The 15,438-nt window shown below is 39.9% G+C and overlaps 1 protein-coding gene across 7 annotated transcripts in view; it reads right to left on the bottom strand.

Annotated features, from left to right (window-relative positions):
- DST (dystonin) overlaps positions 1–15,438 on the bottom strand; it is a 291,637-nt gene that overhangs the window by 65,802 nt on the left and 210,397 nt on the right. For all 7 annotated transcript variants that reach the window (XM_069011406.1, XM_069011407.1, XM_069011403.1 and 4 more), the window contains 4 exons: positions 13,568–14,063; positions 11,135–12,609; positions 1,233–1,394; positions 33–203 (listed from right to left, as the gene is read on the bottom strand). In XM_069011406.1, coding sequence (XP_068867507.1) covers positions 33–203; positions 1,233–1,394; positions 11,135–12,609; positions 13,568–14,063 — 2,304 coding nt within the window. The remainder of the gene's footprint in view (positions 1–32; positions 204–1,232; positions 1,395–11,134; positions 12,610–13,567; positions 14,064–15,438) is intronic.

Here is a 15,438-nt window from a genome sequence, read left to right as displayed (position 1 = left end):
AAGGAGAGAGATTCTGAAACCATTTCACTTACCTTCTGTTCTTGTATTTGCGCCTTGACAACTTTGAATTCAGCAGATGGTGGTTTCTGATTAGCCACAAGATCTTCTGTATCAATGAGCCAGCTAAGCAGAGATTCAAGGGCATCCTGAAACCTCCCACAGTGGAGAAGAGCTTCCTGCAATTGCGCAGCACGCTGGGCAACCTGAAAAAGCAGCAGAGGATCTCACCTACTCATTTTATTTCTATGAAATAATTAGCCAAAACCTGTGGAACATCTGTCAATATCACTAATAAATACTCTCATTTTTGTAGTAACTATTCATAAAAGCACTATGCCACAATTCAGCATCAATCTCGTGGGGCTGGAGACATCCAATGAAAAAAACAGACTCCCAGTATATCAGCCTGCTCTAGCAATTCCTCACAAGATACTCCTCTATACAGCTCCGGCATTATGAAATATATTGATGGGATGTTTGCATTTCAAACGGTCTTTATTTTCTTTATAGAGTGAGCCAGGAATCCAAAGTAGCAGCTCTTAATAAGGGCCAATAATGCCATCAATGAGAAATAAAAATAGGAAAGGAGAAGGCAAATAGGTGAACTGCAGGTGTCTCTGGTTCTGCTGCATCACTCCTTCAGGAAGAGAACAGAAGTTGAGCACCATTCCTACTTTCCACCCTTTCCATTTTCCAACAGCATCTACTGCTGAAAGAAGACTCTTGAAAAGTACAGAAAAACATCTACAGCCAGTTTTTCAAAGCAGTGGTACTTTCTGATGTCTCAAGCAATACAGTCCTAAAGGTAAAGGAAACATTCCCCCAGTCATGCAAAGCTGGGCTGTATCTTTGCCCTGTGCACTGTGCAGGTACAACAGTGTACATGAGCAAATACAACAAAGTGAAAAAATATGCAAATGACTGAAAGTGGGACTGGATCTCCAGGGATCCCTTCCAACCCCAACCATTTCATGACTCTGTGAGTCTTTCCTGAATAAAAATCAAGGACAGACCTAGAGAAAGTTTGGCAAAACCTTATAAATGACAGCAACACCTCTGGCTATTAGTGATAGAAATTTTATCCTTAGAGTTACAAACAAAGCGATTGTGTAAAGTAAATATAATTCATATTCTTAGTGAATATTTAATTTCCTGTATTTTGAAAGATATCAGCAAGCAAATAATCAAAAGGCAGACCACAACAAAAGCAGAATAGTATACAAGATAATAACCTTCTTATTAAGAGTCTTCCATCGGGTGTTGACATCTTCAAGGTCATGTTCAAGGTTCTCTGTGTTGGTACTTTTAGCAGCACTCTGAATAAGGCCCTGACCCAACCAATTTACTTCCTGTTGTTTCACTTGTAAGGGTTCAATTTCTTCTTTCTGGAATACCTGCAGTTGAAACCCAAGACAGTCATGAAACATGGTAACTTCTGACATAAAATGCATCTGGTATTTACATGACAGTATGCAACAAAAAAAATTGCTTAAAACTGGCGTCTAGAAGAAAGGAAGCCATTCATTGTCAGGACCTTCCTAAAAAAGCATTAATAAATCTAAACAGAACAGACTCAACCTAAACAGAGTAAATTCAATACACCATAGAAGGGGAAATGGCTTACAATTCCATGAGTAGTTATAGGTAGGAAGGAAAGGGACCAAGAAAAAGAGAGGTGGTGGAAGTTTTGGGGGGTGAAAAAAGAAAACTTCTGATAGAGGAAAAAAAAAAAAAAGACTGGAGAAACTCACCTGTTTAATTACCTATCTATAAAATCTAACAAAAAATGGCACAGACCAAGAGATACAACTGAGCTTTTTTTCCAAATTAGGACCAAAGCCAAAATTTTAAGTCAAAGAAACAGTAAAGGAAGAGATATTTTAAAATCGGTTTAGGAGATTATACTAGTAACAAGTGAGGAGCAGGCACTACAGATGCTGTTGAAACAGTATCCCAGCAGACACTCAGGAAAATGGGCTTCCATTCAAAGGATACTCTTGCAAATTACCAAGGCTTTGACCGTGCCCAACAGCACTTTCAGTAGTTTTGTGTTTGCTTTATTTTACTCTTGCAGGTATTTAAGCTTTTTCAGAGCCAGATTATTACCAATAGCAACAGCGATGTAAATCTCCATTTGTATTCAGCAGCATTAAGCTGCACTGACACAAGTGTCAATGAGATCAGAAAATGGCCTGAAGCCCTTGAATTAATTACACAGGCCAGTGAAAAATAACCAATGAATAAACAATGCTAAAGAATGCTCAACTTTTGACCCTAAATCCTTCAATTTCTATAGCAGCATTCAGTAACAGTTTTGGTGTACACTTAGTGCATTCAAAGCAACCTTTCTCAGCATCCTGAAAAGCAGGGATCACTCTGAATGTACCAGCAACTCTCCTCTTTTGCACCAAACACACTGTGGCAAGTGATTGCTTTCAAAGCTGCAGACCTCAGGTGGCTGAGCACGCTTCCACCAGCTTGACAAGTCAATCTAGAAGCTACAGGAAGTACACTAAACATGAGGGGTAAAATAAATTAAGCATCCCTAAGAGATTTGTTCCTACGGACAAAAAAAACCTTACAAACTCTAAGACTGTGGTTACATGAAAACTGAGAGCGTGCAATGAGTTGGCTGCTCCTTGAAGAAGGAGAATGTGTTTTTCTTGACTGTAGGGTAGGGAGGAGGCAGAATAATATTTCAACACAGAATCAATAACAAATTCTTCTTTTATGTGCCATAAAGTCTCATCTTTTGAGAACAACGTCCTACCACAGAGGGGACTGATCTCCATAATCTGCCCTTTAAAAATGCACACATTCTTTGTGGAGAGAAGCTTAAAATAAATTACAATTATTGCTGAGGCCAAAGTTTACCAGAACAACTTAGCAACAAAGCTTGAAGTATCTCAGATTTCAACCAGAGTGGGAAGAAAAAAATTACAGACCCGACAAACACCCTTTCCTTATTACAAAGCTTCCCTTACTCTCTTACCTCATCCACCACTCACAAAGCACTGCAAGATCCTGTGCTTGTAAAATACTACTGTAACGTCAGATCTGCTTTCTGGCACGCAAATGCAAAAGGCAGCTTTCAGAAGAGGCGGTGAGAGCCTTTAATCCGCCTGCTGTGGAAACCACAACCATCTGATACTGTTGCTTGCACCTTGATGAGTAAGGCTGCTCAGGCTGAACACATGGGCCGTAGCTGCCCTTGAATGGCATTGCCTGCGACTGCAGTCAGTGCAGACACCGAGCACCAACACAGAGCACGGAGGAGGCATTCCACGTCGGGAGTAACAGGCACCAGCTGGGCAATAAATAACCCTGCTCAAAACAGCTGGAGTCATCACCCCCTCAGAATTTTCCCCCAATTCATTTCCCATACTGACCATTTCACCTACCTTGAACACCCCATGTGTGCTATGCAAATGACACTGATTACTGCATCTGCCTACTTATTAATTTCTTAAAAGTTGCATTTTTGCAATAATGGCAAAACTTAGAGTTTTAAACAAATATCTTTAAGGTTATATTACAACTATTTCACAAATCTATGGTTTGGTTTTTTTTTTAATTACCTTGTTGGACAAGAGGCCATTGCAGACTGTATCCAAGGTGTCTTGGATGCCAGTAGTCCAAATATTGCCTTTATTTCTCCCTGGGAAAACTTTTGGGCAGTTTACAGTGCTATCTAATTCAAGCTGTTGAACAGAAAATGCCATTTCATTTGAGCCTGTACATGCTACACTGCATTCCTCCGTATCAGATAAAATTTCATATTTTGCAAAATCCAAGTCACTAGTATTTACAGCAGCATTAGCATAATAAACATCTACATGAGGAGATACATCATCCACATAATCCTCCTCTACTGTTGTGACTTGTATTTTAGTTTTTTCATTAACTTCATATGCATTTTCCACTTCATTTTTGCCAGGGGTAATAATTCTTCCATCACCTTGAAGAGGATCTTCATGTGACAGAATTTTCTCTTTGAAATCTTGTAAGTGAGAGTACTTCCCCTCCATCTCTTCCTGATCACTCTCACATGTCTGGGCATTGTTTTGTTTTACTTTTCCAGAGGGTAAAATGTCATGCAAAGCCAGTCTGCAGCTTTCTTTGACAGGGACACTCATGCTTGCAAGCAGTGGGGTTTGCTGCTCTCTGCAAATTGCTGGGATATATGGTCTGAACTGACCTACTGCATGGATATCTTCTGCAGAAGACAGACTTCGCATTTGAGTTTGCTCCCCTGCTAACAGTGTATCTTGTTTATCCTCTCTTTCGGTTGGAGGGCTGCATAAACCAGAATCATCCTCTTCCGAGGTAAGAGAATTCGTACCCCACTTGCATTTGCCTAGTCTAGCTGCCTCTGACATATCAGCAGTTTCATTAAAGGAGCTTTCACTTCTATTAGTGTAATCTGGAAAGCTGGGTGGAACAAGCATTCTCCACGATCGTCTGTGCTCCTTCTTTTCTGTGTGAGACTTTGCTTTGGGTAACCCAGCTGTTCGAATTATATCGCTGTTCAGTTTAAGAGCATCAAAGATCATTTTTTCATCTAACTTGTTAGCTTCACGGCTTCGGAGCTCAAAAACACTGGAAGAAGTAAGGGCACCATTGGAGCACAAAGTACTGATGTCCAGTGTTCTGTGACTGTAGGGTAAGGTCCGGTCTGTAAAATGCCTCGAAGAGAGGCTGCCCTTGGAGCCTGAATCAATCTGTTCATTCAGCCGCACAGTGTCATAGATAGACCTCTGGGGAACATAGCAGTCCTCAATATTTAGATCTTCATCCTCTTCCCCTTTGCCAACACATGGAGGATTCTGACGTAGACAGTCTGGCCTGCTAAGTGGCTTCCCCATGTTGAAAGTATTCACACAAGTACACCCGTTTTCACTGATTCAGGACACTAGCAATCTGAAGAAATAGTAAACTTGCCCTTAGCATAGATACAAAAATATACATCATAAGATATGAAGTGGCTGAAGTCATTCATAATCAGTGCATCCATTTAAATTTGACTTTACCTGGTCATGAGGTTTCCCACCCACCAAAATATAAAGTGCTTCAGTAAGAAAGTAACAAAAATGTCCCAATGTCACAGAAAAACAAAATATAGCAGAAACCAGCAGTAGCCAAATATTTCAAACATTCAGTGGAAGGCTTCATTTATTTTTCAAGGTCAGAATCTGTATCTGAAATCTCCCAAATAAGCCTCCCAAACAAGTGTTACAGAAGGCAGTACATTATCTTCTGTACATGACTGCTTAACTGTAATCCATTTAGCTGGTTTGCAGAGTCCCATCTTCTTTATAAATAAAACATGGTGTGGCAGCTTAAAAAGACAGAATCCACAGTGGCTTGTATGGTCCTGACCAAGGCACAGAGAAAATCCTGGGGGGTGGGGGGAGAAATAAGTTAAATCCAGAACAGTAAGAATAATAAACCAGCCCTTTACTTTTTTGGCAGTAGCTATAAATAACCTTGATCTGAAAGGCAGCTTATCCTCCTCTTGTAACAGGCTTGTTCGTGGTGCCTCCACAAGTCCCACAGGAAAACATCACTTTCTAGCAGCCAAGCCAATGCGTCCTTTGAGCAGACCGTCGGAAAACGAATGTTTCAGACCGATTCTCCCGATGCCATCCTGGAGAGCTCTTTAAGGCAGCTGCAGAGCCGAGCAAGCGTGGCGCGTTCCCCGAAGGCACGGCAGGTTTACATTCGGCAGGTTCCGACTACAAGCTGCAGCTAGCGGGCTGCCCTCGCCTCCTCCTCATTTCTGAGGCGCAGCTGCCGAGGAGCCGAGGGACGGAAACCCCCGCCGTGGAGCGCCGGCGCGTCCCGCCCGGCGCGGCCGCCCAGCGCCCCGGCTCGCCCCGCTCCAGCCGCCAGGAACGCCCCGCTTCGCTCTTCAGGCAACATCTGCTACCGGCCCGCCCGCGCCCGGAGCGCCGCTCTGGGGGCTCCCCCCGGGGGCTCCCCTCCCTCCGTCCCTCCCCGCCGCCTCCTTATCTCCTCAGCCGCCCGCGCCTTCGCTTCTCGCTCGGTGCCGTGCAGGGGGCTGGCGAGGGCAGGCGGCGGGGACGCTTCGCCGCCCGCCCGGCGGTGACATCACTCCCGCCCCAGCCCGCTCCTGAGAGCTGGGGGAGCGGCCGACACCGCTCCGGCCGGCTGCCTTCCCGGGAGAAACTCGGGGAAGGCAGCAGCCCTTTCACCGCGCCCGCACCCCACCGCCCTGGCTGATAAAGCCGTCATTTCAATGGACGCTTCCTTCCCAAAGTTACACCGAAACTTAACCTGTGTATTGTTGAAAAAAAGAAATCCCCCAAACTCGCCTAGTGTTTAGATTAGGTGTTGGAATAGTCACACATTGCTCCACCTGACATGCAAAGTGAGACGTTCAGTCCAGTTTCGACTATTTTCAGTCTGGTCACTGGCTGTGAGGCAAGAGCTTAGGGCGGCGCTGGCTGACACGGCAGCCACTTCCGAAGAATCCAGCTCTCACTGAAAGAAACATTAAAATATGGGGAAAACCCAACTATATCTGAAAGACTTTTTTTTTTTTTTTTTTTTTTTCAGGGGGATTTATTGCAGCTCAAAACCAGCCTATCAGGACAAAGATTCCAGTTTGGGACATTTACATCTTTTAAATACAGTTCAACACTTTGCACGTACACTTCTAGATCATATTCACAGAGGTGAGGGGTTGGGAGACTCACAGGTAACTTGCCAACAGCACAGGAGGAGCTGCCATGACCAAGCAGCTCCACTCCAGTAGAAGCCATTGCCCTAATGACCTGAGCTGCTTGTGTCACAGCAACCATCAGTTATAGGGACAATTCAAACCTCAGTTTAAGGACAGCATATGGCACTTAGTGCTAAAACTTAACCCAGTGCATTCACTACAATCAGCTTGAGCTTTCTGCATTAAGCAGAAAGCAGGATATACTGTATGCAAGAAATACAAATATACCACACCTCATGTTTATTGATTTATTTGATAAACAGTCAGCTACATATCAAAACACTAAGGTCATGCAAGACAAATTCTCTTCCTCCTCTCTGCTGAGCAGCCATATAACATTACAATAATGCCAAACAAATAATCAACTCTGGATTCTCTAGCAGAGAATACACTCTAAAGATGAGAAAAGAATCTTAGATGCTTTTGATAAACGGTCCTATCATCCATGGTTATTTTCACCCACAACAACCAAAACCACATAGATCCTTGCTGAATTCACAAAGTGCTGCATGATTTTTTTGGGGAAGTGTATAACTGAAATTGGTCTATATTTGCTCAACAGCAAAATTATTTTAACAGTTAAAAATAGTTTACCATTTTTCACTGTTTCTGCTGAAGACCTTTGTATGATGGGTAAGTCACTTTCAAAATGCAACTCTTAAAAAAATTTTAATAGTTGCTTATATTACCTTTGCTTTTCAATACAGACCTTAACTGTAGTAAATCCCATGGAAGATTTTAGTATCTTATTCTAGAGTTTGTAAACAGCGCATGGGATATGCAACACTTAGCTCAAAAAGAAACTTCAAGAGAAACTTCTGATTATGCTTTCAACATTATTTGCCTTCAAAGCAAAAATCAGAGGACAGAAGCCCTCTACACAACTAACAAGACATGTAGATGTGGCATTTAGGGACATGGTTAACGGTGGACCTGGCAGTGTTGAGTTAACATTGGACTTGATGTTCTTAAAGGTCTTTTCCAACCTAAACAATTCTGTGGTTCTATAACATAAGCCAATTAAAATCTTAGTTCAAGCTCATTGGCAGGAATACTCAGGCTACCTAAAAATTCCCATAAAGTCCAATTAGAAGGCAACCTCTAACAACTATATCTACTTTTATTCCAAAAATAAAAGCAGAAATCAAATGAACCACATACTCAGGAAAGGTGTAAAAGTGCCATGTTGGTTTTACTAAGAAGAATGACTTTTAATGACAGTAAAAAGAAATTTTTGTGGAAAAAGTTTCAGAAAGTAAAATAATTAAACTTTGGGTTCTTTCTCTATTTCAGAGAGAAACTAGCTGCAAATGCTTCTCCAACTGCAAACATTCTAGCACTGCAGCTTACTCAAATCCAGAGTGTTCAGTTCAGTCCATTTGCACAATTCGTTTTTGTTTTGCTTTTGAAGAATGGTGGCAGATTCACCATACCTTAACAAACCAAATTTACTGAAATTTCCTTTCAGGACTAATCTACACATTGCATACAGTCTTTGGGGTAAAAACTGTCTTACAAAGCCAAATTAATTAGTAATTTTCTGTGTGTGTTTTATATTCATTGACATAAATTCTTCAGATTATACTCTTCCTGAAGTGAAATAAGAGTCATGGCTCTACTTTGAAATGAACTGCTCTGAAGATTTTCATTTACTGAAAGCAAATTTTGTAACTGCATTGTAAATAAATATAGTTTAACAGTGATGGCAACTACTTTCAATTTAACACTATGTACTAACTGGAGTAAGTACATCACAAAGAAGAAGTATAAATAAAATAAGTATGCATATGCATTTTAAATATCTATATATAATACAACTCAAAGCCAGTTTATTTTTAAAAAAACATTATGTGTTTTAATGTCATGCCAAGAAGATACACACAGCTCTAGCTCTTTGTACATAAAAATTGGTTAAACCACAAAACCCACCTCTGGCCCATTACATGAGCTCCTTCCCTGAAGAGAGTGAAGATTTCATGTTAATACATCTGCACTAAAGAACAACTCTTTTGCTTTACTCTTGAGGAATTGAAGTTGACTATAGTTGACCACAGGAGCTAAAGACATAAGGAGCCAGACAGTGGTTTTTGTGGCCACAGCCACATTTTCAGGTCGTGTTTGTGTATGTGCACAAACATGTGAGCAAACACAAACACACCACAAGTGGAGCAGGATCTGTGGGAGCCAGTCTCCCTACAGTTTGCTGCCTCAGGTAGAACTGCTCTCTGGAAGGGCAGAGTATAAACAGATAGATTACTTACTGTAATTTTGATATGCCCCAGTAGCACTGACACCAAATATTAGTAGAGTCGATCCCTATCCTGCTGCTATCAGTATCCCTTCACTAACTACACTCTCACTTAGTAAAATTTCCCATTCTGGTCTCCCCATTTCCTTTCTTCAAAGGCTCCTCACTCTGCTGTTTTATTTCTGCACTTACTTTTCACTTATTTAAACAACCCCTTCACTTTTTCATCATTCTTCACCTCCTGTTTAATGGCATTGTGTTTTTAATCATAAGCAAAAGCATGGCCTAAAATAGTTGCTTCAAGCAAAACACATTTCTAAGCTTATAAATATCTAATATAAATACAATCCCAGAGTAGACTTCTGGATATAAACATACTGCTATCACTGTTCTCATTCAAGTCTCTCCAGGGTTTTTTGGCCCTTCTTACCACATAAGCTCTTGTGTTTCAGGGACACTCTCACCCCACAGGTCTGCACAGGTCTGTCACTCCCAAACTGCTCAATTGCTGTGCTGTGTCCAATGCCCTGATTAACTACAACACTAAGACAACACACAGGGAACTGGATTCTCCTAGCATCTGCTCATCAGATTGTAACACTCCAGAAGCATTTTTCTTTATAATAAAATACATATTTATATATATACAATTCTTTGTATAAAATATGTATTAAGTAAGACCTGAAGCTGCACCTAATGTTTGAAAATGTAAGAAATGTGGTGACATCAGAAATCCCAAACTGGCTACAACTGAAGTCCTGTACTGTGGCCAGTGTAAGCAACAGCATTCACAGCAGGAGCTGTTGCTATTTTCCAATATCCAAAGTGTTTTACTAACCATATACAAAGAAAAGCCATTTGTTTCTCTTTTAAATTGAGATAGACTTGTTAGCATAGACTGGCATACAAATTTAATCCTCCCAGTCTAATGGAATCTTCTCATAATGTAACTATTTGTTCAAGATTTTTGTCTCTATTTATGCATTCTCAAAGATCATCAAAACTCACAGTAACTTCCATTTGAAATTCCCAGAGGAAAGCTTTCTGGTTTAATCTTCCTTTCTAAAATGGCTTAAACAAGCAAAATGCACCCTCTGTTGGCCCAGCCATGTAATGACTCTTTTCTGAGGTCATCAAATTTTTAACAGTATGGCTTATCAAATCTTGCTATGAAGGTTTGGCTTTATCATCAAGTGTCAACTAATGCACAAGTCATACAAACATTTGAATCAATATTATATTGGAATGAAGCCAAAGCAGTGCAGAATATTAAGTGCTACTATATAGCCATTAGGAGATTTATGATCTTTTTCAAACACTACTTACATCTATAAATCTTTCTGGTGAGCACTGGAAATTCATTTATTGCAACCTAAACCAAGCAAATACCTGTACTTATTTCAGCAGCAAAGCTCAATTAACACTCACTATCACTGCAATGCATTTTTTGGAGCTGCACATGGATTGCTAGCTGGCATATTAAAAAAAGCTACACACAGAAGCTCTGGAATGCATTTTGGATAACTATTGCTACAGAGATCCCCAAATATAATAGGGGGATTATTTTGCCTGTTTTCTTTTTATTAGGATGTTTCTAGGTAAGGGTGGAATTCAGTGAGGTAAAACTGGCCAGGGTATCAGAAAATGGCAAAAGGTAACATCTTAAACCTAAGTATGCTGAAGCCTACATCAAGGTGAAAAAAAATAAACTACTCAGATGAGCAAAGTGAATGTGGGCTGGTAGGTGAATACTGGAATCTAAAATTCACACCACTGTGAAGACGGAACTTGTGCAATACGAGGACATCAAATGGAGACAATATGCAGTTTCTCAAAAACAGAAAGGCAGATGGATTACAGAAGGTAACAAGAGAGTGAAGAGAGGTGAAGAGGGAATTGGGGTGCAGGAACCAGGAGCTGAGATGCAAAATTCCCAATGTCTGCCAAGCTGTAGCAAAGGAAATCTTCTCTGGAGCATAAGACCCCCATTTAAAACAGATAAAAAGAATACAGACAGAACAGTCTGCTGTGAAACAAGACTCCTCTAAGATCTGCACTTAACCAGTCCCTGTCACTATGACATACAATAAAATGGTATTGTGGTAAAATATTTTACAATAGTAAGAAAGCAATCTTCCTACCTTGAATGTATTCAGCTGCTGATTAATAGCCTCTGTTTCCATTCCAACAGGACCTTGTGACTCTTCATGTTCTTCAGCTCTCCCAAGCAGAGTGGAAAATTCTTTTAGCTTACTGTAAAACTCCTCAACACGGCAAATAGTACCATCCACTTGATCTTCCCTGGCTTTTGCTCTGTCTAGTAGCTTGTTGCACTGTTTATTCAGAGCTTCCAAGTCTCTCTTTATACCAACAAGATCAGGAGAAGCTTCAGCTTCTGTGGCTAGCATAATTTTACAATTTTTATTAGCATTTTCATTATTCATTATAAGATCCTCCAACTTTTTCATGAAATGTTTTATGTCCTCTCTCTGTGATTGCAGTACCTTGAGATCTCTCCCCACTGGAGCCATGCTATCAAGTTCATCATCAAACTCTGCAAACTGAGAGAACATCTCTCGGATGCTGTTTTGGAAATGGCCAATTCCCTGAAGTTTGGTCTCTAGGAATGAGCACCTATCCTCAACTTGCTGCTTCACTGCAGTGTATTCTTGCTCCAAAGATTCAGCTTGGAGCAAAAGGTCAGAAACACCTGCTGAATCAGAAGCTTCTACCACCAGGTCTTGGGCAAGCTTTTTTGCTAAATCGACATGAGGCTTTAAAGCTTGCAAGGCTTTCTGCTGGGCCTGCATCATTGTCAGGTGTTTGTTACTGAATGACTGAGGTCCAAGTGAGTCATGAGCTTCCAGATGCTCTTTGGCAGTTCTAAGCTGTCTTTCAGTTTCCCTGGATGATTCCTGAAACTCTTTCAGTCTTTGTGCCATATTTTCCAAACACTCTCTCTTCTTATGTAACTCTTCTGTAACCACTTTCACATTCTGATTCAGCATCTTAGTTTCTTCTTCAACAATTTCTTTATCTGTTTGACTTGCATTGAGCAAACTTTCAGCAGAATTATTTAATAGTTCCACCATCCCATGGTGTTTATCCAGGTCCTTCTGCCATGCCCTCACCTGAACAATAGAATCCTCTATTTCAACAGGGTTTATGCCAACTTTTAATTCATACAGGTTACTTTGGCACTTCTCTATCCAGGGCTGAAGATTTTCTACATGCTGCTTGTATTTGAGGGCTTTCTCCAGACAATCTGCTAATTTATCTTCCCTTTCTTTTACCTGTTTATTCATTTCTTCCCAGTTATTTTTGAGTATGGCAATTTGGGATTGTAATTCTGTTTTGTCAGCTCCTTGAGTCTTCTGTAAAATACTTTCTCCTTCTGCAACAATTCTTTCATATGAACTAATCTGATTGCTCATTGTCTTCTTAAAATCTTTCTGTTCTTCAATTAGTGATTGCAAGGCATCAAGTTTGGCTGACACAGGACGAGCCTGGTTCAGCTCTTCTTTCTTTTTGCTTATCCAGGCCTGAAAGTCCTTAGACATTTGCTGGAACTGATGAGAAGTAGCATATGCTGACTGAAGCTGCTGAACATGGTTATCTACAAAGGAGAAGGCAGCACACAGGTTTGTTATCAGAACCTGCTAGTATTCAGTGAAAAAAATAATAACTAATATCGGTTCTATTATGCATGATCATTAATTTAAAGAAAGCCAGTCCTTGGTATGTGGTGTTTGACTGGAAGACAACCAAGTTTCTTGCAAGGGGCAGACTCATTCCTGAAATACAGCAGAGCACTGAAGGTAGTAGGACACGAATCAAATGAGGTGAGCTTATCCAATCTGTGTCAGACATGGATCCCATTTGGGCAGACTCTGGCAGTAAAAAACACACAATTGTGCTTCATGGCACTATGAAGTGTAAGCACAGGGAATGTTAAGTGGTATAACCTTGTAGGGTCTAAATCATGGCCTACAGGCAATACATGTTCCTAGGGAGATTCTTTGAAGTTCCTTGTGACCAGAGGAAATTAAAAACCTAAAACGGAGGCTGCTAGGGAGAACAAAGTACAATATCACTTGCAATGTATTACTTGCTCAGTTCTGTTGTTCACAAGGTAAGGAAAGGCTGCAGACTACCAGCCTCCTTCTGTCACAGGCAGTTTTATACAATTACCATTGTGTTTCACTAAGCCATTAACTGGTGTTTGCCTAGAAATTATCATTTTGGATTCTACTCTGCCCCTATGAAGCTGGTTAGATCAGTGAACAGCATCCTCTATTGGTATTCTAATTCAGTGAATATGCACCTGAAGAAGACATGACAAAAGCAGCCTTGCTATTTTACTCCAAATTCTCTCTCAAACTATTCACTAGCAATCCCAAGCATTGTTTTTACCTTTTCAAGGTATGGGGATTCTTCTAAATTCTAATGTACAGCTGCTTGGGAGTTGGACTGGATAGAGAGCTGGCACCAGGCTCAGCTCACTTAACACCTCTATCACAAAGTTTTGCCTTACTTTATGCCTTAGTTACTATTTTCTTTTAATAAATACTGACCTGATTTTTGCTCAATATCCTTAAATGATTTTAAGATGCCGTCTAACTGTCTTGTAAGTTCTGCTTTCAAATACTCTTCCCCAACCAGTGTTGACAGCTCTTCACAAAGAGCTTGTGCTGCATTTATATTCTTCATTTCCTGTTCTATTTCCTCCTTCATTTCTTTAGCAATTTCCAGCTGTTGTTTCACAGCATCAGGTTGTGTACTCACAGCCAGGCTGCTGCTTAGTTTACTATCCAAGGCACTTAGCTTATCAGACAAACTTCTGAGTAAACTTTGATACTCTGTGCTTTTCACAATGGCTTGGTCAATTCGGTCACATCTCTTCTTCAGTTGGCTGGTTAGACTGTCCCACTTTTGTGCCACAGCTGCCAGTTGCTCTTTTACAATTTCATGTGAGGGTGGATGTTCACCAGGTCTCTCCAGAATCCCTTCCCCAGCCATAGTCAACTGCTCATATTGTGGCTTTCTGGTGTCAAACTCTTTGAGCAGAATCTGGGAAAAAAAGATAATTTTAAGAAGAATTTACTTCATGAAAAAAAAAGTGCTTCTGACAAAAAATCATGTAGAATTTGTTGTAGCTAAGCTCTCTTATTGAGTGTATCCAAGTTTAAAAGCCAGTGAAATAAATGTGCCTTCTTCATAAACTGTGTTGTTTCCAAGTATTTACATCAAAGAAAGAGGAAAAAATTAGGTAAATTTACACATCATCTAATGGAAATTCAACCAGGAGATACAAGTTAACAATGAATTCTGTTAACACTACAGTAATTAAGTAACAACACCAAGCAAAATAAGTGCTGTATAGTTTCCAGCAATGTCTTCTTTCCTAGACAGTTTTGATATTTGTCTTAAGATAGAACTTCAAAAAAGGTGTATTCTGACATAATATTGAAATGTATTATTATAGAACAGAGACTATTTGGCTAATTCACAAAAATGACTGAATGTGAAGTGTAAGACCTTTAAAGTTTATATCACTGGTTCTCAGGGGTTTTTTGACAGTTAAGTCTCAGTGCTTGCAAAAGAAGAGACAAATATAATGGTTTTACTTTAGAGAACATTCCAAACTTTTTAAGTCAATTAGGTTGAATTTTTAAGGACTGTTAAGTGATATATGATAATCTTACGCCATCTGTCTAGACTTCTGAAGCACTTACAAAGCAATATTGAGTCATAGTATTTCACATAGTATTGGAACACAGTTCATGTTTTAAACACTTCATTTTAAACAATACTGATATTAAAGCTTTAATAACTCTTTTTTCAAAACCAAATAATTTCCCATCAGTTTAGAATAACTGGCAGCAATAGAAATGTTTGAAATTAAATTTTCTACCTTCTGCAACCTCATCTGATTCCACATTTGTTTCTTTTGTCTGAAGTTTGCTGTGTTGCTGTCAATAAATTACTCCATTTTTTCATTATACTTGTTCTTCTGTCTTTGACACCCTTGGCCCCATATCCATCCACAGTAATGCATTTCACTTGCCTTCATATTTTTGTTAACTACTGGCACAGTCAAGGGAATAAAATCTCAAAAAGAGAGTTCTAACTACAGACTGTATATGAGGAATGACAGTAAAATGTCACATTAATAAAAATCAAAGGGACATTTTCATTCCACTACAGAGAAACCACATTATGGTCAAAACAAAAAGATATATCAGAGGATCAATGTCTCCTCCACATTTTTCTTTACCTGTTCTGATCTCTTTTCACTCTTATGATAATTTTTTCTTGTAATTATTGTAGTTAAGTACTACGTAAGCTGATACCCAAAGATAAATAAATCTAATGGCTTATACTAACCATGCTCTACTCTAGATGCAAAATAGTACTTTGCTAATAGCAAAAAGGCAGAAGAAAC

Source organism: Aphelocoma coerulescens, chromosome 3 (assembly GCF_041296385.1).
Source record: "Aphelocoma coerulescens isolate FSJ_1873_10779 chromosome 3, UR_Acoe_1.0, whole genome shotgun sequence".
Taxonomy (NCBI): Eukaryota; Metazoa; Chordata; class Aves; order Passeriformes; family Corvidae; genus Aphelocoma; species Aphelocoma coerulescens.
The sequence above is the reverse complement of the archived record's forward strand: the minus strand, read 5'-3'. Positions and strand labels throughout refer to the sequence as shown.